Consider the following 23,034-nt stretch of genomic DNA (forward strand, 5'->3'; position numbering starts at 1 on the left):
TACCCTCTCCACCTACCCTCGCTTTGCTTGATTTTATCTTATTTTATTTTATTTTGTTTCATCCATTTCCATGCGATTTCTGTGCGATCTATTCTGACCGCCCCTTTCCCCTCGTGCCTGAGGTCCGTCTTCACCGTGGGTGGTGGGTACCTTAGGCATACACTCGGCTACACACCAGGCTAGTCCTATCGCGCAGTAGCGCATGCTCCGCTGTGGCAACTTCCTAGCTGGGCCGGTTGGTTCCTGTCGCTTAAGAGCGGCCGCTTCAAGTGGGGTCTTATCTGGCGATCTGATTGGCTGCACGGCCACAGCTGGGCCAATGCGGGGACAGTGAGGTATGGGGATCGGGATTCCTGTTTGGCGAGGGCGTTGTCCAGAGGTCAAATAGCAGTCCTCTCTGTCGGGGAATTGCAGTCTCATTCAGACTGTAGGTCCTGTAGGTCCTGTGCATGGAGGTATCGTGGCGGCTCCAGGGCCCAGAACTGCATCATCAGGACCCGTGACGCCAGGACTCGCGCAGCCGGTCGCGGCGCTTCTTGACGACAGGTGACGACAGGTGAGGGCAAGTGACGAGATGTACCAGAGACCAGAGCCATACAGCAGAGCAGGACGGGCCTCTAGTGGCCCATCGTTGCCCGACGGCCTCGCTCTTTGCCGCAGGAGGGGCGAGGCCACGAGGGACGGAAAGGGCAGCCACGCTGTTCCGGGCGTCTCCTTCCTTGTTTCCCTGTTGTTTTGTTTTCTTCTTGCGTCGTGCCTTCCCTCGATCTCTCTTCATTCCTCCCCACCTGAGGCATCCCCACAGCTCACTCTTCCTCACCTCTGTCCCTCCTGTGTCTCTATTTAAGAAGGCCGCATCCCCCCTCCCCTCAACTCTCTTCACCTTTTCTTTCTCCTATCTTTCTCCCATCTCTCAATCTACCGCTTCTCCCTATATCCCTACATCTTCATCAATCATTCTTCACCTCGACATTGGCCTCTTGAATGGGATTCCTCTTCTGATTGACTGTCTCAGGTCTCTGGCTCTGTCCTCTCCTGTCCTGTCCTGCCCTGTCCTGTATCAGTTGCTCGATTGCGTGCTGCTGGGCTGCAATTGCTAGCTGTAGTCGTCAGCTCTAGGATCAAGATCAAGAACTCGAGAGACCTCAAATCAATCCACAAACTCTGCCTTGCTCCTCCCTGCTTCCCAAGTGACTGCCGAGACCTCTCCTTCGACCGCCCGCTCTCTTTCTCCAGCCTTGAAGCTACTGAACGTGATAGGCCATCACTCCCTCTCAATTGCGGCTCTCTAAATCCCATCGCAGCTTGTCAGTCTCGCCCAGAAACTAGACTCGCCTTCAGCACTGCTGACAGTTGATAGATGTCCCTCGTTCACCAACAGACCACGACCCAGGTCGTGGCACAACAATCCGGCGTCGAACAAGATCCTCCTGTCTGCCTGACCCAACACTCGGTTCTCCGAATCACGCTGAGTGGTCGAGCTCTTGTCCTCACAATCCTCGCAATAATCGTCGGTGTCCAAATCCTCCAGCCCTCGCTCACCTGTACGCTCATAGCCTTATCCCCGCTACCCGCCATCATCCACAATGACTATGTGAACTTCCTCTCCCTCGGGCCCGGAGGAACACCTTCGACCTTCCCCGGGTACCTCAAGATCGTATTCCTTCGGTTCTTCGCCCTGTCCGACCCGTACACCCCCGCCCCTTTCTGCGAACCAATCTACCCATCGAAAGGCTACTACCAGCGCGCCCAAAGCTGGCTCCCTAAGCGTAACGGCCGTCGCCCAACAGTAGCAGGCATTGCACCACAGAGACAGCTTGATCAACCGGGCGATGCAAGGATGTACGAGGCGCTTCGAGCGTGTCTGGAAGATCTTGCGGACAAACAACCCGATCTCTTGCGGGTGGGAACTTCATGCTTTGAGAAAAAAGGCCTGGCGTTGTTCTGCCAGGACCCAATAAATGCCACCTGTCGAGGGGAGATCTGCCATGTCCACCACAGTGATCGAAGCATGCATCTGAATCTACACCCGGATGATGCGAGGGTTGTGCTGGAGAAGGGCTGGGGGGAGAGACATCCTCTGGCAAGGGGCGGATGGATGAAGGCCTACGTGCCTCGTGAATTCATCATGGTCTATGCTCCTAGGGACCGCACCGAGCTGGACGTTATATGCCGGATTGTTGAGGCTGCTGCGTTCTGGGTCAGCGGTAAGAGCATCGAGGTCAAGGCTGGGAAGGTTTAGGGGGTGATAAATGAAGGAGAATCGAAAGCGAGAATGGGAATGGCCCGGGATACCCAGGGCATGGTTATTTTTTGCTAGTTCTTCAGCGCAAGGAGTTATGGTCAGGCGAATCACGAAGAGAATGCAGAGATACCTAGAAACAAATTGTATATTCTGAGCGTCTAGCATTTTGAATATTGTTGTGTGACAAAGAGGGAGGACTGGTTGGCTCTTGCTTGCTATGGAGACAAGAATCTAGAACCACAAAAACCGAAAGCAACACCTCGAAATGCAGTAAGCACGGGACGGTGCATAAGCGAGGCAGGGCACCGCGTAAGCCATCAAGTTCCTGTTGCGTGTGGATAAGTAAAGGGAAGGAAGAGGGAAGTTGGTACTGAAGGAGATATAGCTAATCAACTCGGGCGCGCGAGAGGAAATACTGTTACGGGGCTGTCTGTTAGTTTGGAGGCAGAGGCGTGAATAGCCTCAGTAACACAACACAACAGAGAGAAGCGGTTTTCTAATGTAAGATCAATTCCGGACTAGACTATCATGTGATCCTCCATCTACCGCTGCTTTTATACCATGCTGAAAGACAAGATGGCAAGGCCAGGTGTAGAGAAGGGGGGGCAAGCAACAACAAGCAAGAAAAAAAAAAAGGAAAAGGAAAACCGAAAACCACACACAATACGCGCAAGGAGAAAGAGCTCTATCAGATTCCCGCAGTAGCTAAGGGCGATGCAATAGCCGAGCGGTAACACACAAAGAGCTCCGAATCATCGTACAAGTACCACCCTTGCGCCTCTCATGGAAGTGGACCGCTGAAGACACAAGAATGGGTTCATGACATTGAGCACCAATGGCCGAGATGGAGGAGAGGTTTGTGATATGGACGTTCGATTGTTCTGGGGGAAGCTTGCAAAATACAATCGCGGGGGATGGGCGATACGAGGCCCCCAGTATCTACTGGTGGCCAGCCTTTCGGAGGGAGCTTGCAAGCCACTCCAAACCTTCGTAGAGACCATCTCCCGATGTGGCGCAAGTGGATTGGATGTACTATGAGCATGTTAGTTGTCAACCCTGGGGGCTCGGGGCGGTGAGGTCTGCTTACCCAGGCACGCTGTCTCAAGCTGTGAAGACCCAACTTATCTGTGATCTCGGCCGCGTTCATGGCGTTCTGGGAAAAGGGGTTAATTCAGTTCGGTTGGCCGTGGACACGGTGTACTCACTGGCAAATCTTGCTTGTTGGCGAAAACCAGGAGAATGGCATCCCTCAGCTCGTCCTCGTTCAACATGCGCTGCAATTCCTCCCGAGCCTCAACAACACGGTCGCGATCGTTGCTGTCAACAACGAAGATGATGCCTTGGGTGTTCTGGAAGTAATGTCTCCACAGGGGTCGAATCTTGTCCTGTCCACCAACATCCCATACGGTGAATTGAATGTTCTTGTATTCCACGGTCTCAACGTTGAAGCCTGGGAAGGGAGAATCAGTGTAAAGTCCTGATGGGACGCCTCGAGCATCTACATGGTTGAGATCATACCGATTGTGGGGATGGTTGTGACGATTTCACCAAGCTTCAGCTTGTACAGGATTGTGGTCTTTCCGGCGGCATCCAAACCCACCATCAGAATTCGCATCTCCTTCTTCCCCCAGAGTCGGTCAAAGAGCTTGGAAAATGTGAGACCCATGGTTGCGGTATGGGGTGTGGTGTCGGTGTGAGGTGTTGAAAGGGGGTTTGCTCTTGCGCACAATCGATTCTATCGAGCGCCAGGAGATTAGCAGAGCCGATGGAAACAGGGACAAAAGGTTGAGCGATGTAGAGCCCTGGCCAAAGCAGATTCGATGTGGAGACTTGGACACGGTTGCGTCCCTTGATCTGGCTGATTGAACAGGCTGCCAATGCCGAATCGTGAATTCCCCGGAGGCACGCGCTGGCATTCGGCTGCCAGCAACCCCCTCGAACCGTAGTCGACGGAGTGCAAGAAGGGACAGAGAGAGAACTTACAGTACGACGGGGTCAACGAAGACCAGGTGGAGATAGATGTGAGGTTATTAGCGAGGAGTTGATTGACTGTCGGTAAGATGGGGTGCTGGTGTGGTGAGAGAGGACAGCGGTGCTCAAAAGTGTGCTCTCCTCGCAGGATCAAATCCGCGCTAAGCTATTTTAGGCTCCGACACGAAGTTTAAAGTTGATGTGTCCCCTTTTCAGATATCAAGGATTCAAGAGCCCCATTCGCGCCCTCGTCCAAGTAGGTTGGTTCCCTGCGCTGCATCTTCTTCAACTCACTTCGACCTGCGATTGATCCTCGATAGCCTTTTGCCCGCCATGCGCTTCTCGACGCCTTCGATTCTCCTGGCCGCGAGCTCTTTGCTTGGCGCCGCCCTGGCCCACAATATCCAACTCGCGGCACACGGGAGGGAATGCTTCCACGAGCAGCTACACAAAGATGATAAGATGACCGTGACGTTCCAAGTGGGCGACCGGGAGTTTGGCAGTGCGGGAAACCTAGATGTTGATTTCTGGGTATGTGACGCTGAGGTCATCGTTCTGCCCGCATCACTGACTCCGCCAGATCTCAAATCCCGCAGGAGGTTACGAGGCACGCGAGAATGCGGTCTCGAACGGGGACCATTCTTTCACAGCTCAACATGATGGGAAATACACGTACTGCTTCAGCAACGAGCACTGGTCGGCAAACACCAAGAGCATCTCCTTCAACGTACATGGCATAGTCTATGTTCCAGAGGCCGAGGCGCCCTCAGACCCATTAGAAGCCGAAGGTAACACTGTCCCCTGAGCTCTAGAACTGTGCAGAAATTGATTATGTTTCTCTAGTCCGACAACTATCTGAACTGCTGGCCCAAGTCAAAGACGAACAATCCTACATTGTGGTCCGCGAAAGAACCCACCGAAACACCGCAGAAAGTACCAACGGCAGAGTGAAATGGTGGAGCATATTCCAAATGGTTGTGTTGGTGGCCGAGGGCATCTTCCAAGTATGGTGGTTGAAACGATTCTTCGAGGTAGGCAAGAACAGTGCCGAGCGCTTTGGAGTCCTGAGCCGGTAGCTGATTGACTTGTATAGGTCAAGCGGGTTGTATAAGGACGGTACGGACGTTTAGGGTTTCACGTAATAATTGGAATCGGCGCAGGCAGCATTATGGAGCGAGAACTTGGGAAAACGACGAGATGATATACCCCCATTACCAAGCAATTATTGCTCTGGGGTCTCTGTACTTTTACTTTCCATACAAAAGCAACATTTGCCCTTCAAGTCGATGGCACCATTGTCGACTTTCTTTGCAGACATCATCAGTGCGTGTGTATCTAAGGTGAGGTCTTGCACAATGCGGGCTCTCAAGGGCGATATAGAACAATAGCGATGCACAGCTACAATACCTCAGATAACCCCCTGAAGCCTTTAACAGAGTTTCAATCAGCCCGCGTGAAAGCGGCTTAGATCTCATAGAAGCAAGCCATCCATCACTTTGAATATATCCCAGAAAAGCCCAATAATCTCCCGAGCTACTCTCCAGACAAAAGCATACAAGCCACGCCGAAGAATGCAGAATAGACCATATCCATATCTCAATAATTTTCTTCTTCAAAACGACAGATTTCCCCAATCTTCGACGAAGATTTAAGGATTATACCGATTATGCTTATGGTTAATACGGAGCGCTATGTGGATCTTCTGGCCCCCCGATGGCAATCGCCGTTGCGCCAACGTTTAGACGGGTTACGTACGCGATGACTGCCGAGGTATGTCCCTCGCGTGTGATCGAGACTTCAGGTCGAGGGGTGTTGTGTGTGGAAGAGGCCCGTCTGGAATCTCCTAGTATCAATCGTCAAGGACACGTATTATAAGCCGTGTATGACTGTCTCCCAACTGATAGAGAGAGAAAACAGATTTGGTCTTCTTGTACATCGCAGGGTCATGATCCACAAACCGCGCAATTACCAGGTAAGAAACCAAGGCCATTTAACCTTCTACCAGAGCCCTACCAATCCTCAACTTCTCTATACTCGGTAATCTCCATGAGATGTTGCTGTGGTCCAGTTTCACAATATGTCGAGAGCACGTAGATGGCTACTTTTGCCCACTCATGACCATCCGTTATCCAGGAGGCACACACCCATCACAAGGATAAGCATTGCTAAATCCAAGATCGACGACTCCGCCCTGGCCCGGCTTCAGTACGCATTGCCACCGGCAGCTTCTAGATCGTTGCCAAAGACCACGGATAATGTTCGGGCAAGGCACAAGGCACGAGGAAGGCAGTCGAGTCGAGTCAGTTCAGGGAGAATGGGAGTCTGAGGTAGTAATGGTCGTTGGCACTCAACGACAGCACGAAACGGATCGCAGCGAGTCAGAATACCAGCAGAGACTGATAATAGACGGTCCATCTTTGTTTGATGTGCCCATGATCGTGACGAGTCAGCAGGCGCGAGCCCACCGACCAGAAATGCGAGAGCGTACTCGTAGTTGTGCGAGGAGAGACGATGCATACTGTCAAGGCATCAGTAAGCATATTGCCGCCTCCTCTGGACTACAATCCGTTTACATAACACTGCGAGAGGTTGCTTGGGTAGAAGAGGAGAAGGGCATCACTGCAGACGGTCGCATCAAGAAGAGATCATGTGACTTACGTTTTCAGGAAATGAAGTCCCGTGACAGTGGGCAGCGTTGGGGCATTGCGTCGAGAAGTAAACACAGGACAAGAAAGAAAACGCAAAAATGCAGAAAATGACGGGAATTTGCGAGCTTCAGTGTCGTAGTTTCCCAGCATTTTCGGATCTAGGTAATGTATCCTGGATTAGTATTCCACGTGAACTGACCATTGTCACTCGTGACCCAAGGTTCGAAGAGAAGAGCCAGTCCATCTTGGGTGTCTGAAGTACTGAAAATAACTAGAAATGATGCAAAACGAGGTTGAGATAAGGTTTTGGCCTTTGGATTGCTGCAAATCGACAAGTGCCGACGTCTTGATTTTCTTTATAGCACCTTGACAGGTTGCCCTTCCCCCTTTTGACTGACTATGTGCCGCAATACACGGTACCGTGACATCCTTCCATAGGATCTGGCAAGAGACCAAAATATGATTTTGATATAAAAGGTCAGCAAGCCCGGAGCGTCTAAAACTTCATCCATCGTTATAATTCTTAACGTACCATCCTTACCTGAATCCTCAACTCGAGCAACGATCCAGTGGTGACAAGGGGTACTCGAACAAGGCCAGCCACTAGCATTCATACTTCCTTCAAATTGGAGTCATTCAGCTGTGGACTCTCACTATTACTTCGTGCCCCTTCAAGTCTTCACCGTCTACATTGTCACCTTCTTCTGTCATCTTGATCCTTCCAACACCACGGCTGACGAGATTCTCCTGGTATCGCCCGAAAATTTACATATACACCGCTGATCTCCTATACCAATACAAGGCATCTGCGAAACAACGAAAGCGTGTGCAAAGGGAACACCGAAGCTGGAGGCGACTGTTGACACCAGTAACAAGTGAGGGAAGGATTCATGCGTTGCGTACCAATTCAATTGAACATGGAGTCATTCCCGGATTTTGAATCTAAAACAGCCCCAGGCGAGGTAGTAGTATCTCGCGGGAGAGATCTCCGAGAACCTCCCAGATATAGCGATTCTGGACTTGGAAGCGTTTCATCAGAACACGTTAGTCCTCTCCAAGAGCATCGTCCATCCCTGGACAATCGGGAGCTCGACAGTCCCAAAAACCGACCCCGCTCCCGCTGCCGCGCAACCCATCTCCCAGAATTCCTCCATCGACACCATGAGATTCAAGAAAAGGCCAATATACCCCAGTGTACAGCCATTGTTGCCAGTTCCTGCAGCGTCCGGAGTCTGACTAGAGAAGCTTTTAGAAGACAATGGTCGGAACAGAAGAAAAAGGCTCAGAAGAGTCGCTTTTGGCGCAGAGACGTAAGAAAAGAGAGAAAGGGAGACCTCGAGACGAAAATGAATCTTAATACAGGAATCAAACTGATGTCTGAACTCCCATCCATACGCGAGGTCCCTATTGGGGAGGGGTCACTGCACTTGGGGTTGTTTGGGTCCGACTCGGGCTTGCCCACGAGTTTTGCAGATTCACCGTCCCTCTCAGACCAAGGTCCGCGGCCTGAGTTTCCCTCTCCAGAACCAATGGCTCATGAATTGGTAGTTGTGAGCGTTAGGGAGTTGTCTGAAAAGTCTGATAATTTGGCCCCGGAGTGTTCACACGAAATAGTCGAGATGATCGTGCATTCCGATTCCGATAGCGGGTATTACACGGCTGAGGAGGAGTTTGTCCATACTAGTCACACGGGGCTCAGCTAGACCTGGGAAGAGATGTTCCAAGAACGAAAATGAGGCTTCACATGCGAGAGAACCTAAAGATGGCAGAGAAAGATTGTCGTTGCAAAAGCACGTCCCTGCCTTTTTCCACACACTGAGGTAAGGAGCTCATCACGTGATGATGGGAATGAAAAGGGGAAGCGAGAATACCAAGCTGGGGTGCCAATGTCCATCACAGAATTTCCCGACCAAAGCCAGATTTTGCGCAAAAAGGACAGCAATGAGGTCAGGAAGTGCAAAATTGAGAGGTTGAGGACCACAGAACGCGTATTGTAGTTATTTCTTTAAAGCAGCTTTTTTTTCGGATGTAAATTCGTAGGGTCGGAGATGTAGATAGTGGAATCCAATAGAGGAATTACTTTATTTATTTATTTATTTTTTTTGACCTCCTTGAGACCGAAAGTATGACATCCGTAAGCCTCTACTTATGACGAGGCGCAGATACCAACTCTCTTCATAAGACATTCGACGAAGGTAACGATGCAAGAATGCGCATCCCGATCGATCAACGTCACCAATTTTCTCTCAAAATACCATAGTGAAAAAAGAATGTATCGTGATCTAATGTATCGCCTTTGAGCTATCATGGATACAGATATAATAATGCTCGAACAATTCATCTCTCTGAACATCGTGAGCGCATCACGATACAGTAAAGCGGACACCACGAGAACGATTCTGTCGGTGGGCCTGTGCGGGAAAGTAGAGATTTGGTGCTGAGATTTGGATGTAGTGTGCGAGGTGCTAATAAAACTCATGAACACTTAGGTTTTGACGGCGTGACTCATGTTGCATCATAGAGGCGAAAAAGCTCCCGCAGCTAAAAAGCAATAAATTGGATAGTTTCCCGGAGGATGCACCGAGGTTTCAACTTGAGATTAGGTGGTAGATGCTAGAGAGTAGGTAGCACACCAGAAATCAAGAAGATGGGACGCTTGAACTTGAGCCCTCTTCAGAATGCCTTGGCAGGAGGTAATTTAGGCAGAAAAGAATGTGGAGCTGTCGAAGCTGGTGAGTTGAGAGCGATTGTGAGTAGAGATAGCAAGACATAAGAGGATTGATCATCGATCACTGTAGAGTTTACAGAGGACACGAAAGATGATACTAGCCAGAATGTGAAAATGGGAGAAGGTATACGAATTACTACAATGCGTAGGACTCGTCCCAGGGCTTCTGTCTGTTAGGCGGAAGGGGGCGCGTAGAATTCGAACGAGATATATTTTGAGAGTAGTGAGACGAAATGGAAGCCAATATCAAAGCGAAAGACGTTGAGAGAAGTCAGTTCAAAAGAAAATATTGCGATGTGCAACAGAGTGCTGAATGCTCTATAAGACTGTATCTAAGGCCACGTTGATTGGAGACCAGAAAGCAAGAATAGGGGTTGAGACAATAACCATGTGGCTAGAGTCATAACCAGGTGGAGGAAAGGGGATAGGGGTGAAGCGAAGGCGAAAAGACACGGTAACGTATCGCAGGTAGGAAAACTAAGTAAGAAGGAAAGCAAAAGTAAATGGTAGGGTCATGGTAGCGTACCCTTTAGAAGAGCACACATCAAATAGAGGTTAATATGTTTGAATTTCATCTTGCAAAAGGACTGCACTGACGGATCTTGCAACGAAAGCATTCACCTGCCTTTAGGGTTTTGCCAGATGCTGCATAGTGAGCTGCTTAATCGCCGCTCAGAAAGAGCGTTGGGTATAATTTGATAACAAGGTGCGTTCTGTCGAGCGTTGGCGATTGGGAAAATCAAAATAACTGAGCGGGCCATGTGACCAATCAAAGAGTTTGACTGGATGTAGGACCCTCCATAATTGTATCAGGAAAAGTATCTGCTAAATAGAGACTAGAACCGCGGATATAGACGGCCTTGAGCGATGTTAGTTTTATAGCGCTGGGAAAAGACCGACGAGATGGCTCACGCACATTGCCCGAGACCTCTCAATTGAATCAAGTGAGAAAGTGGAGTTCCAGGCAATAATGACATTGACATACGTAGTGGTCATGAAGGCCATTGAAAGTTCTAAAATAAAGGAGTCGGGGACACACTCGTAGCCTTAGCATATGATTGGAATCCTTCCTTGGGAATCCGACCCCCGGCCTCCTGTTATTAGGTGCTGAACCCCAAGCACGCGGCTCAAAGCAACTATTCTAGGGAGCACCCTTCAAGATGGGGTCATCATGATCTCAGAAGAATAGAGATAAGCTGGCCTGATGAAGGTACGACTATTGTTGTAATCCGAGCCATTGGACTCATCCATAGGATGCCATGGCTTGAGATCGTGTATACCCAAGGTTGATAAGTACGGCAAATCCTTAGAGGAGAATCCATGGCCCGGAGATATCAGCCCTGGCAGAAGGGCACATAATTCGGTCATGATATGTATGCATCAGGCAAACCAAATGCCGGCGAGGTTTTCTGATATCGGTGATTCTGGCGAATCATTACGATGAGGGATGCATCCATAGTTCATGCTTTGAGACGGCGCATAAGCATTGAGTCATCGAAGATAACCGACTCGGCATCACAATGTCACAAAGACACCTTTCATCTGCTGGTGAATGTCCATGAGGGGTACCGGGAGGTTCAACGGACCTTCGGCTTTCGGATGATAACATTGTTACCCTCTAATTGCCATCCAACTCCGTAGTCCTTGGTCAGAGAAGCCCACGAGGTATTCGTGTACTGTTCCAATGAAGGCTTGTCAATGCTCAAATAACCTCGACCAAGGCATTTCAGAGTCTGCCTCTTCATGTCGTCCTGTGCGAACTCCATGAGCTTTGCCTTATGACCATCAACACTTTGCTTCACTCTCCAGAAGAGGAAGTAATTATCATGAGCAAGGGACCGTAGAACCGCATCTACTTTCGGGTCGTGTAGCCTGTACTGATGTCTGACGGCGAAAGCCTCCGCCAGGTTGTTCTGTCGACATGCGAGATCTAAAACCAGATATCCCACAAATTCTTGAAGCTCCATGCTTGTAAGAGCCTGGACGGGATGCATCTTTCTAAGGAGGTGGAGGATCGCGGGATGATAGGACTCCATATGCTTCACCAGTATGGACAGCCGAATGCAGAAGATGTAGGCCTGTATGGAGAAATCATCCACCCGGTGCGAAGCCACGATTCCTTCTCGCAACTTCCTCATCGCCATCATCAACGTGGCGAGATCTTTTTGCCCGAGGCTGGCGTCGATAGACATGTCGCTGGCACTTGGAGCGGTCTGCGGCCTCTCGATCCTCGCATTCCCTTGCGATGTGTCCATGCGCGCAAGTCGTCGCGAAAGCTCGTCGCCTCGTCCAGCATCGGTGCAAAATTCCATGTACCGCTCAACAATCTTCGTGTAATAGCGTTCCTGGGCCTTGTAATCAAGAAGTCTGCGAGACCAGTCAGTAAACAGATGCGAGGCAAGTAAACAAACGCCAGGCATTGAAGCATGCGCCCATACGAACCTTTTGTCTCCCTTAGATGGCAACCCTATGGCTTCCAGGGGATCCAGATTGAGTGGCTTCAAGCGACCCCATGGTGTTGAGGCTGCGCGACCTCCTCGCGACGACATTGGAGAAGGTCGAAATGGGATGGACGACGTCTTGTCTTGGATGCGGGGGAGAAGAGAGGGGAACAGGGGAGAGGTCAACGGTCTACCATGTGAAAGCCCGATCCCGGTTAGCGCGCTTCGCTTGAGAAAATACCCCTGGCTGACTGCGGATGGGAGGCTTGCGTCAATGACACTCGTCCTCGTGGGGACTATCAGAAGCGGCTGAACCTGGCTTTTCTTGTACATTTTCCTTATTTCCTCCTTTGAATTCCGCCTTTCATCTGAGTTATCCTTTTGTTCTAGAGCTTGATTTCCGTTCCCGCAGGCCGCCGGATACGCAGGTTCCAGAGAGTTCACGGCATGACGCTTCAAACGTCAGTACGGCAGAGACGGCCGTCGACGACGGAAGTCATCGCGGACGCCGCAATAAAACTCGAACGGAAGGTCGAGAAGACTCTGACCATTCTCTGGGATGATCTGCCCTCCTGGCAGCGAGATAACCATTACATCACATCTGGATACCGGCCCGCCTCAGCCTCCTTCCGGAAATCCTTTGCAAGCCTAGGGTATCTGCATAATGAGTCCGTCAATATTTACTCTCATCTGCTCGGAGCCCTTGGGTTCAGCTGCGCTGGATTTATTCTCTATACCGTCATAAAACCTAGGTATCAGACTGCTACGTCCGCGGATATCCTCGCGTTTGGCTGCTTCTTCGCCGGTGCGGCGGCGTGTTTGGGCATGAGTGCTACATACCATGCTATTTCGAACCACTCACCCACGGTAGCCAAATTTGGGAACAAACTGGATTATGTCGGGATTGTGTTTCTCATTACTGGGAGTTTCGTCCCCAGCATTTTCTATGGCTTTTACTGCCATCCGCATCTGCAAGAGTTCTACTGGACTATGGTACCCCCCCGCCTCCCCCCTTCTCATTTCTTCCCATGTAAAGTTTCCTCTCGCTGATCCTTGTATAAGATATGCTCTCTCGGTCTAGCATGCACCACGGTATCCATCATGGAGCGCTTCCGCACTCCAGCCTGGCGTCCATACCGCGCCGGAATGTTCGTGGCGCTGGGTCTCTCGGCCGTATTCCCCATCTTCCACGGCCTGGAGCTGTACGGGATCCACGAGATGCGGGATCGTATTGGCTTGGTCTGGCTCGTTTTGCAAGGATTTCTCTATATCCTTGGAGCCGGGCTCTACGCGGTAAGTCTCAACTCAGTTAATGCGCGCTGTCTCGAACGCGGTACTGATGATGACAGGCTCGCTGGCCGGAACGCTCTGCGCCAGGCAAATTTGATATCTGGGGGAGCTCACATCAGATATTTCACGTGCTGGTGGTGATGGCAGCGTCCTCCCATTTGTATGGGCTGTTGAAAGCGTTCGATTACCATCATGGGGTTCTGGGTCTCAAATGCTAGATGGTAGAAGACGGAGCGACTTGTACAGAACACGCGGGGTCTCATGAACATTATAGACGCAACGAAATAGAACGCATGTCCCTTTTTACCTTTGGCAATTTAACCTCCAAAAACAGCCTTATATTTCTCACGTCATCCAGCTAGGTATTTGTCTTAACCCCAAGTTGCAGTGGGCTCAAGCCCCAAAAATATCACTGTTACGTACCAGACGCCGAAAACATCTTGTATCTGATTCGTAAAAAGGGACCGACAAGTACGAACACAAAGACCGCCCCTCCTTTCCATCCCTATCCCAAATTCCCCTTTCCGTACCGCCCCAGCCCCATCCAAAACCCAAGTTACTCAACCAAGTTACTCACCCAAGCACGCACACATCAATCTTTCGTAGTCGCCGCTCGTCTCCCCCTTTATACGGGACACAAGGCTTTTGTGGAAACGATGCTGGTAGGCCCCTTTAACCTGCTGCATATGGTTGCGATCCCAGTGCACGCGCACCACTCGCTGGACCAGCAGATGGTCTTTGGTGCCCATGCCATCCATGGCGTCTTCGAGGAGGAGCGCGTCGCGCATCGCCTTGTCAGTACCGGTGCGCAATTGGTGCAGGAGCGCGAGTTCCATGTGTCCAGAGAATTCCTATCGCCGAGTGTTAGTTCAATACTTCGGGAATGGAAGGTAGGAGAGGGACGAACCTTTTTGATAACGGTCTCGAGGTCGCGAGTAAACTTCTGTTTGTATGTATAGGCGATAGCGCCGATCTGCGCATCACTTCTCTGGGTAAGAATGCTACAGACTAGTAACTCATCCGTGCCTGTCTTGCCCTCCGTCGCCTTATACAATTCCATAACATCCTGGTCGATCTGCTGCGGAATCACTGGCGTAGATTCCTCATTCCTATTCGCCGCTAAGACCATCATGAAATGCCGTTCTGTCTTCATGGATAGGTCTCCTCTGATATCCGATTCGAGGGATTTGTGGTAGGTCTTGTGGTACAAGTCTTTGATCGCGCGCATATCGGCATTCGAGCGCCCAAGCAAGATATCATTGAGGATTTTCTCTTTGGTTCCAGGCCCAGATATAGCACTGTGCAGTGCCACGACGTCCTGTAGCAATGGTCCACGGATGATGGCACATAACCCCTCCATGAACCAACTACTTGTCTCACTCTGCACATCGTTCAAGAGGTGTCGCTTGAAGCGCTGATGGTATACTTCGCGCAACACGTTGATTTGGAGGGGATCTTTGTCCGCCAGGTGTCTGACGAGTGCCTTCTCGTCGGTCCCAAAGCCTTTCATGGCCTTTCGTAAGGCTTCGGCATCGGCAACACCGTCCCATGGAATATGCTGTGCGGGGCCATAGCCTAGAGATGGTGGGGTAGGTGGATAATTTTGTGCGGGCGGCGCACCGTAGGGTTGTGATGGATAGCCGCCTTGCTGAGGAGGGTACTGCTGGGGCCGTGGAGCGCCGTATGCTGGTTGTGGAGGTGGCGCGCCGTATGGTTGCTGCTGTGACGGGTAGCCCTGTTGAGGAGGATACTGCTGTGGAGGTGCACCATATGGCGGTTGTGCTGAAGGGTATTGTTGCGGAGGAGGAGCTCCATATCCTGGGTGAGGACTAGGTGCTCCGTATTGCTGTGGAGGGTATTGGTTTGGAGGAGCACCGTAAGGTGGCTGTTGAGGCGGGTATTGATTTGGGGGAGCGCCATACGCTGGCTGTTGAGGAGGATATCCTCCATAAGGTTGCGGGGGATCTGTAGTCAGTCGTCAGCTCAGCACATCGAATCCTTAAGCAAATAACTCACGTCCTGGTGGCGGCGCTGGCGGCGCACCGTAAGGGTTGTACCCTTGGTTTGGAGGTTGGTATGCCATATCTTGTTGAATTGTATATCTGCGAGTCTGCGAGGTCAACCTGGATGGAGGAGGTTAATGAGGGCAGCCAACGAGGCTGTGTTGTAGCAAGGTTTTTGTGTCAGCGCTTGGCGGTGCCAAGGCCTTCCTCTTCCCAGTAAATTGAGCGAATAAGAGGAAACACAAGAGCAATTGAGGAACTGGGAGGAGCAGAGCTTGACCCCATCAGCGAGGGCTTTGATGGGTTTCCCAGTATCCAGGAGGATCGTGAAGTCTGGTTGAAGGGAGTCAGTCGTTGGATTTGGGATGTCAAATGATGTCATGTCAGTGCTGCTCGCTGGACCCTGGAGATCTACCTGACAACACTGCTGTAGGTACTGGCCTGTTTCCAAACGCATTATCAACTTTCACCCAACGTTTCCGCACAGTAAAAGCAGCAAGCGCGGTCTAGTGGGAGAGATTCGAGCGAGTCCCTCTGAACATGAACTGTCTTATTGCAGCAGACAACCTGCATTTACCAGCCATGCGGTAGGTCCATTGCGATCACTTTGCTTATATCAATGCGCTGTTCAAGACATGCCCTGAGAAACCTCAAACATTACTCGCAGTACTGGGGCATTTCTCGCTCTCTGCGACGGGTTCTACACATCTCCCCCAGAATGGGCGGACAAGCCTTCGCTTTGTCCAAACCCCCTCTTCACACTCCTCGCATGCCCCCCGAAATATATGCCCAAGTCCGGGCGCAGACCCATTCCATCCTCCGGAAATATTACAGCCACGTGGACTCCGCCATCGAAGCCCCTGCCAAGGAGAGTTATGGAGACGTCGACACGTACGTTTACGGGCCGCTGGATACTGCCTTCGAGTCTTCGGAGACGGGCTCTATTGTTGTAGCGCAGAATTTGGCTAAGGTGCTGGGTGCGACGAAGTTTATGAGACAGACCCGGGATCCGATTATTAATTTGGCCATTCCATGGCCTGAACGAGGAGACGAGGAAGAGGAAGAGAAGAAGGAAGGGAAATACGTTCAATTAGACGTCAACATCTGCTCAACATTGACATCGTTCACATGGTCACTTTTTCATTCAGCGCATGGCGATCTCTGGAATATCCTCGGGTCGACCATCAGACCGTTCGGGCTAACCGTCAATACTCGAGGGATGCATCTTCGCATCCCTGAGATTGAGTTGCATGACCGGAAGAAGAGTATGATATTTCTGACTAATGAACCGAGCCAAATTCTTAAATTCTTGGGTCTAGACGAGGAGAGATGGTGGAGACCATTCGGCAACTGGGAAGAAATGTTCGAATATGCAGCTGGATGCCGGATGTTCTTCGTCAAAGAGAGTGTGGATGATAAAGGGGCGCCAGGAGAGGCCACGAGCGAAGGTGAAACTAAAGGAAACGGAGATGTTGAAGGGCAGATAGGCGGAGAGGAGGGAAAGAAGAAACTGAAGTCTAACGATCGGCGGCGGATGGCTAAACGTCCTATCTTCAAGGCATGGATGGATGAGTTTATCCCTAAGTGTCGAGAGCGGGGTACCTTTGAAAATGCGAGGGTCACCAGGAAGCAGATCCAGGAAGAAGCCATCCGAATTTTTAACATCAAGGAGGAATACCAGACGAGATTAAGAGAATGGAACCTGGAGAAGCAAAAGGGTGATCTTTGGAGAGAAATACTGCTGGACTGCGTTCCACTCGAAGGTGTGGATCCGGTGCTTCGAGCAGCAGCGACTAGAACGTTGAAGAGCACTATCATGGATGGACTGGAGTTTGATGGTGTGGTTCCACGAGCTTCCTGGAAGGATGATGAGGGTCTCTATGATCAGGGGGAGGTGAGGCGATTCGTACAAGAGAATTGGGAGAGAGCGGGACAGATTGGGTTAGCGAGGCAGGAGGCTCGCTCACTGGAGAGAATAAAGGCAAATACGGGGAAGAAAGCAAAAGAAAATGAAGTATTGGCAGAGGTCGAGGACAGAAAGCGTAAAGAGGCTCCTGTTTGAGATAGTTGGTAGACTTCGATTGCTAATGTCTAATGGATTGCAAAATCTACCTCTGTTCTTGAATTGCGTACCTACCACTTTTCCACATGACCGTGTCCTGATGCGAGCAAAGTGGGTTGGCAGAACTGCCATGCAGGCAAAGTGACCTCTGAATTTACACAGGCTCTAACGTTGATCTCCTTGTGCCTAGCTAAAATCTCCAGATATTTACACCAAATCCATCAACGATATTTGACGATTCAGGAAGTGGTTCATCGTCCAAGTCTGCCCTTTCAAAACCCCAAAAACCCCTAGGTAACTAGTATAGATGTTCGTTTATTTATGCCAGCAGATATAAAGCACTTACGTCTGGGCCAAAGTCCGGTCAAAGAGTACCTTCTCTGACAAATTATGGTAGATTATAAAAACCTCGAGTGCGCATCCTCCTGCAAGCAAAGTTTCATTGATACATCCAGATATTAGGGTAATATAAAATCATCTTAGCTCACTCAAAAATAACTGTCAACTGTAGCTTGACAAGATGTTTCTCACTTGATGTCAAGTCATCCAATCCCGGTGCAAATAGAACCAGGCATTTTGGACATGGCAATGACATGTAAATGGCCTCCTGGCCAAATGTATTACCTATGCTGCTGGTGTGATTCCGATTCAATATATTCTGGGATATTAGGATGATCGCGATCGTAACATTCTCTAAGGGCTTGACATCAAATTGAACGACTGTGTTGCCGTTTTAATGACACTTGTCTGTTCCCTATCATCATCGTCGGGATCTGGAAACAGCCTATGTTGAGCAATCAATAAATATATGAAATTGATTAGAAAAAACTTATTGTATGTAGGTAAAGCTTGTCACTTGATAATTACCTCCAGATCCGTATTAATGTTACGAGCCTCAAAGATACCTAGCTTTGCGCTCATTTGATTCCCGCAGGATTCTCTCAGCCATAAGGCGAGTAAGTGTGAATGGAGAATTAACCGTAATGACAGTCCCCTCCATATGTTTTCAAGGTTCACCCTTCAGGAAATGGATTCTCTTCATCGTGAATCGAACATGAATATGAATTGTCGTGAAAAGAGATAAATGTGGTGGATGCAGGAGCTGAATCGCCAGAGATTTGATTTCATCTTCAAATTTGGAGGGCGTGAACTTTGATGGAAGGACGCGACAATGAGGAGAGGCTGAGTTAAACTCAACACCATCAAACTAAACCGCAACTGGTGCCTTAGGTACAGTAGACTGTAGATGCCAGATCTTGCGTAGGGGCTGCATGCAGGCAGTAGGTACTTTAGAGTACGGAGTATTACTCCGTACTAAGCAACCTACCTAAGATATCTAATCGCTCTGCCTCCAGCGTTCCATCATACCTCCGTATGTATTTCTACGTCCTACCTACTGTATGTCCCATGTACCTTTACCGTGTGCCAGGTTCTGGATCACGTGATTGGCACCTACAGCCGTGGTTAAGTCCAGAAAGGGGATTCGACGGGGTCCAGAGGAGACCGGAGGCGGCTGCTTGAGAGTTTATCATATTTGCAGTGCTATACAATGCACGCTGTATACATAGTGTTGCAGATATAAAGTGCAAACAATAAAGGCATTCGCAACAAAGGAGTTGGGCGAGGAAGGGACCGGAAAGGGAAGAGCTTGGGAATGGAATCTTACGTAACAACTCGTCTACAGCCAACAACAGTGCAGTAGAACTTCGTAGAGCCAGGGTTTTAGGTACACAAAGCTAAAGCCGGATAAAATAGCTCGGCAACATATTAAATGACCGTAGATGATAATTGGCTCTTCTAGGATTAGTAATCTCTCGTATTAATTAATGATTAGTAATATGATAGCGCGATTGTCGCTAGCGCAGTTTTACTTTACTTTACTATAAATGATAAAGGTTTAGTCCCCCGCTCTTGTGGCCAGACTTTATTACTATTAACTCGCGCATGGATGAGTACACTCGCCTTTACTTTATGCAGCCAGTAGCACTTGTCACCTTGCTGCTAACGACTTAACAGTCAAGTACGTTCATTGCGCTTGATTCCTTGCTATACCCCTTGCGTCGCGATTATCTCACCTATTCTATCTTATCTCGTCCTCAATCTCTTCGTTATCCAATCCGCGGTGCCGTTCGGTTGCGATTGCCGCGTGTAAGGCGTTTCGCGTTTAGCTTTTATTGTTTATTACTAATAATAACTACTATAAAAGCTGACTAGCACCGCGTGCTAAATAGGGCAACTAGTTCCTCACCCTAATAAGGCAAGGTCCATCGCGGATCCGTGATAAAGAACCGCGACTTATTACCCTGGGCTCAACCCCGTGGTCTTCTATCCGAGCATTAAAAGTGTCAAAGAGCAGAACTCGATTCGACTTCACCTTTGCTTGACACTGCAACAAACATGCCGGATTCGTTGCCTGTGGACGCGGATGTGGAGATGGACTACTCAACCCCTGTTGAGAGCTCTGAGGGTTCTCCTGGCGATCGACGCGTCGCCACCGCGTCCAATGAGGGGATGCCTGACGAGAGCAAGCCCTTGGACGGGAATCATGTGACTGGAGGGGATACCCATCGACATCCCTCACCTTCAGAGGGACGACGTGCCTCTTCAGCGTCAAGAGACAAATCGATAGATCAAACTCAGAATTCAGGTAGATCTTCACCACCCGCGCAAGAGACCCCGGCTCCCGCAAGAGTTGAAACAGTAGAGCACATCTCGTCTACACCAGCCACCGCGTCGAAGCTACCAAACTCGGTCAAACTTGATAAAGAGATCGCCAGACTGACCGAGGTCGTTCGAGAAACATCATCCCAGGCGGCAGGAAAAGTGCTCCAGAAGTACTGGAGAGAATTCCTCTTCAAGGATAATGATGACGAGCATCTGTGTTGGATCCTGCGAGCAGGGCTCAAGAATGCGACTCCTAATGTTATTGAGAGGGTCATGAGAGAGCAGAATGTCTCCCATGCTCTCATTGATAAAGCCTCCAGGAAGAAGCAAGTTGTCAAGACCGTGTTGAACAACGCAACTTACGCTCAACTGCTTGATTACGTGCCCGAGGACGTCCTCGACCGGGCTCTGTCTGAACGTCTGAAGAACGCTCCGGCGAAACAGATCATCAAGTGGTTGGCTGAGGCTGAACGATTAGGGTTTCGCGAGGATGATATTTTGGATGACGAGGATGAATCAGTTATACCGTTCATGGGGCCCGACTCTCAAGATGGCGATGCGGAGATGACAGACGAGCCGACACATCAGAATCTTGCTGCGCACGACAGAGACCCGCTTCTTGCAGAACAGGAACGGAATGCTGCTCTGTTACAACAGCAAGCTCCCCGAGCTCAACCTGTCAAGAACGGCCCTGCTCCTCTGATGTGTCCTCTCTGTTATCACCAATTCACGACCCAGTCAGGCTATAACTATGTAAGTCAGAGTGTTGATATTATGACCTCTGCTAATGCATCGCAGCATCTATTAAAGAAGGTCTGCCAAAAACGGCCACCGGCTGGGGGTTTCAAGTGGATCTGCGGAAACTGTGCTCAGGGCTTCACGACAAAGCAGGGGATGCAATATGTCAGTACAGTCCGCAGTCCAAGTGATGAATGTTCCAGGCTGATGTTAGTAGCACGTAAATTTCAAGAAGGTATGCATGGAAGAGGGTATAGCTCCGGCTACATCTCCTTCTCTACAGTTGCAGCGCGAAGCTGGCAATGCGGTTACCTTGCCTCCGCAGCGCCATACTGAGCCTATCTTACCACCGCCTCGACCAACGTTCTCCGCTGCACCTCAGTATGGTGGACCACCTCAATATGGAGCTCGACCGCCCCAACATGAGATTCCTCGACCGCCTCAATTTGAAGCTCGACCACCCCAACATGAATTTCCTCGACCACCACCACCACCACCACCACCACCTCATTACGAATCTCCAAGGCCAACCTTCACACCACATGCACATCCACAGAGCGCACCTCGCCCGGCTCAATATGAACCTCCCCGATACTCGCCTCGACATGAGCCCCCATCCTCCCAGCCGGCCCGCCCATCCATGGGCGTCACCATCCCGCGCCCACCCCTTTACACCCCTTCAAGTCAGCCTGCTCGTCCCACCCACCACTCCCCACCACTCTCTCAAACCCCCACCTCCGATTCCTCCCGTCGCCAATCCCCCTCCGAACTTCCTCCTCAAAAGCTCGCCGAGCTAAACAAAGCTCTTTCCGATCAAGAAGCCCGCTATCAATCCCTAATCGCCGGGGTCGACCCGCACCTCTCCCCGGCCGACCGCGCCGCCAAGCTCCAATCCCTCAAGAACGCCAACGCCACCCGGAAGAGCCAGATCCGCCGCGCCTTCGGCGTCACCATCCGCATGAAGGAGCGCGACAAGCTAGCCCGCGACGCCGCCTCGACCCCGACGCCGACCTCGACGAGCTTCGACGCATATCGCGCCACCGGCTTCGCGCCTGTTAATTCCCAGCCTGGCTCGTCGCTCTCAATTCATAGCTACGTCCCGCCGCCGCCGAAACGTCAACGGGTGGAGGAACCGGCTGCAGAGCGGAAACAGCCATCGACCCAAGGCGCGAGCGAGAGACGGCCGTCGATGGGTGGAGAGAGACGAGAATCGGAGAGACGCGCTTCCATAGGTGCAGTACGCAAAGAAGGAGAAAGACGAGCGTCTATAGATACAGTACGCAAAGAAGGAGAAAGACGTGCTTCCATAGATGCAGTACGCAAAGAAGCAGAAAGACGTGCCTCCATAGACGCAGTACGCAAAGAAGCAGACAGGAAACAAGCACAAGCAGAAGCCATAACGATCCTTTCAGACACCGAGAGTGAGGACGAAGATATGGATATGGATAATGACAGGGGACGCGCGAGTGCGAGTAGAGGGTCGTTTATGGCGAGGAGGGGAGGGAAGCGATAGATAAGGTAGCTTGATTTCATGATAGATGATGGATGGTAGATGGTAGATGGATGATGGGTGGAGGGTGGAGGCGTTTTGCTCGTTTTTGCGTGTGATGTTGTACGTGTGATGTTGTATCAGTAGGGAATAATGGATAATTGGTCAGTTAGGAAATTAGGAAATTAGGAAATTGGGATCCTATCCTTCTTTAGATATTCTCTCTCCATCGGGAATCATCATATCATATCATATCATATCATATCATCACGCACCGTCCTTCACTCCCTCTAAAGCTAACTAACTTCCTTCTGGTCAATCAACGCAAAGTTAAGTTAAGGTATACAAAACATGCACATCCGTCTCTCCTCCCTCCGTCCATCCAATTATTAATCCATTAATTATTCTCCCCCCTCTCTCTCTCTATCTAATCTAAGTAAAAGCCCTCTCATCTCCTCCTCCTTCCTACCTTCCTATCTCATCTCATCTCCTCTCCTCTCCACTATCTATCTATCTTCTCACCCTCCCTCCCTCCCTCGATACCGGTATGAATTCATTCTATCTCCGCACGCACACACGCACACACGCACACACACAGCATCAATCAGCACAGCCCATGTTCCAATTTCTCATCCCCTCCCCTTCACCTTCCCCCCCACTTCACTTCTCCCTCTCAAAAAACAAAAACAAAAAACAAAAACAAAAAACAAAAACAAAAAACAAAACATACCGCCCTAGTATCCAACCCCCCCCCC

At 50.3% G+C, this 23,034-nt stretch overlaps 9 protein-coding genes across 9 annotated transcripts; 6 read left to right on the top strand and 3 right to left on the bottom strand.

Annotated features, from left to right (window-relative positions):
• The first annotated feature begins 1,069 nt into the window (after positions 1–1,069).
• M430DRAFT_228266 (hypothetical protein) lies at positions 1,070–2,653 on the top strand. Its single transcript, XM_024864774.1, has one exon. It carries the CDS (start codon positions 1,361–1,363, stop codon positions 2,240–2,242), a length of 882 nt encoding a protein of 293 aa, XP_024721282.1. The 5' UTR covers positions 1,070–1,360; the 3' UTR covers positions 2,243–2,653.
• A 531-nt stretch (positions 2,654–3,184) lies between these two features.
• M430DRAFT_49733 (hypothetical protein) lies at positions 3,185–3,911 on the bottom strand (the record flags this gene model as incomplete). The annotated part of the gene is made up of 4 exons (XM_024868084.1): positions 3,185–3,277; positions 3,333–3,398; positions 3,451–3,695; positions 3,764–3,911. 4 exons carry the CDS (start codon positions 3,909–3,911, stop codon positions 3,185–3,187), a joined length of 552 nt encoding a protein of 183 aa, XP_024721283.1.
• A 601-nt stretch (positions 3,912–4,512) lies between these two features.
• Positions 4,513–5,408, top strand: M430DRAFT_138096 (hypothetical protein). The gene is made up of 3 exons (XM_024862552.1): positions 4,513–4,747; positions 4,797–5,004; positions 5,060–5,408. Exons 1-3 carry the CDS (start codon positions 4,550–4,552, stop codon positions 5,290–5,292), a joined length of 639 nt encoding a protein of 212 aa, XP_024721284.1. The 5' UTR covers positions 4,513–4,549; the 3' UTR covers positions 5,293–5,408.
• Positions 5,409–7,781: 2,373 nt separating this feature from the next.
• Positions 7,782–8,567, top strand: M430DRAFT_18200 (hypothetical protein; the record flags this gene model as incomplete). The annotated part of the gene is made up of 1 exon (XM_024863814.1): positions 7,782–8,567. The coding sequence occupies one exon, from the start codon at positions 7,782–7,784 to the stop codon at positions 8,565–8,567; it is 786 nt and encodes a 261-aa protein (XP_024721285.1).
• Positions 8,568–11,169: 2,602 nt separating this feature from the next.
• Positions 11,170–12,141, bottom strand: M430DRAFT_18201 (hypothetical protein; the record flags this gene model as incomplete). Its single annotated transcript, XM_024863816.1, has 2 exons — positions 11,170–11,959; positions 12,035–12,141. 2 exons carry the CDS (start codon positions 12,139–12,141, stop codon positions 11,170–11,172), a joined length of 897 nt encoding a protein of 298 aa, XP_024721286.1.
• Positions 12,142–12,315: 174 nt separating this feature from the next.
• On the top strand, positions 12,316–13,844 carry M430DRAFT_119367 (hypothetical protein). Its single transcript, XM_024861742.1, has 3 exons — positions 12,316–13,026; positions 13,096–13,326; positions 13,383–13,844. Exons 1-3 carry the CDS (start codon positions 12,481–12,483, stop codon positions 13,539–13,541), a joined length of 936 nt encoding a protein of 311 aa, XP_024721287.1. The 5' UTR covers positions 12,316–12,480; the 3' UTR covers positions 13,542–13,844.
• On the bottom strand, positions 13,802–15,653 carry M430DRAFT_119369 (hypothetical protein). The gene is made up of 3 exons (XM_024861743.1): positions 15,340–15,653; positions 14,231–15,288; positions 13,802–14,174 (listed from the first exon to the last, which is right to left on the bottom strand). The coding sequence occupies exons 1-3, from the start codon at positions 15,404–15,406 to the stop codon at positions 13,893–13,895; spliced, it is 1,407 nt and encodes a 468-aa protein (XP_024721288.1). The 5' UTR covers positions 15,407–15,653; the 3' UTR covers positions 13,802–13,892.
• A 194-nt stretch (positions 15,654–15,847) lies between these two features.
• Positions 15,848–17,427, top strand: M430DRAFT_34436 (hypothetical protein). Its single transcript, XM_024866550.1, has one exon. It carries the CDS (start codon positions 16,045–16,047, stop codon positions 17,386–17,388), a length of 1,344 nt encoding a protein of 447 aa, XP_024721289.1. The 5' UTR covers positions 15,848–16,044; the 3' UTR covers positions 17,389–17,427.
• A 2,358-nt stretch (positions 17,428–19,785) lies between these two features.
• M430DRAFT_18205 (hypothetical protein) lies at positions 19,786–22,303 on the top strand (the record flags this gene model as incomplete). The annotated part of the gene is made up of 3 exons (XM_024863817.1): positions 19,786–20,805; positions 20,851–20,955; positions 21,008–22,303. The coding sequence occupies 3 exons, from the start codon at positions 19,786–19,788 to the stop codon at positions 22,301–22,303; spliced, it is 2,421 nt and encodes an 806-aa protein (XP_024721290.1).
• Between the last annotated feature and the right edge of the window lie 731 nt (positions 22,304–23,034).

The sequence above is a fragment of the Amorphotheca resinae genome, assembly GCF_003019875.1.
Source record: "Amorphotheca resinae ATCC 22711 unplaced genomic scaffold M430scaffold_5, whole genome shotgun sequence".
In the NCBI taxonomy this organism is placed as follows: Eukaryota; Fungi; Ascomycota; class Leotiomycetes; order Helotiales; family Amorphothecaceae; genus Amorphotheca; species Amorphotheca resinae.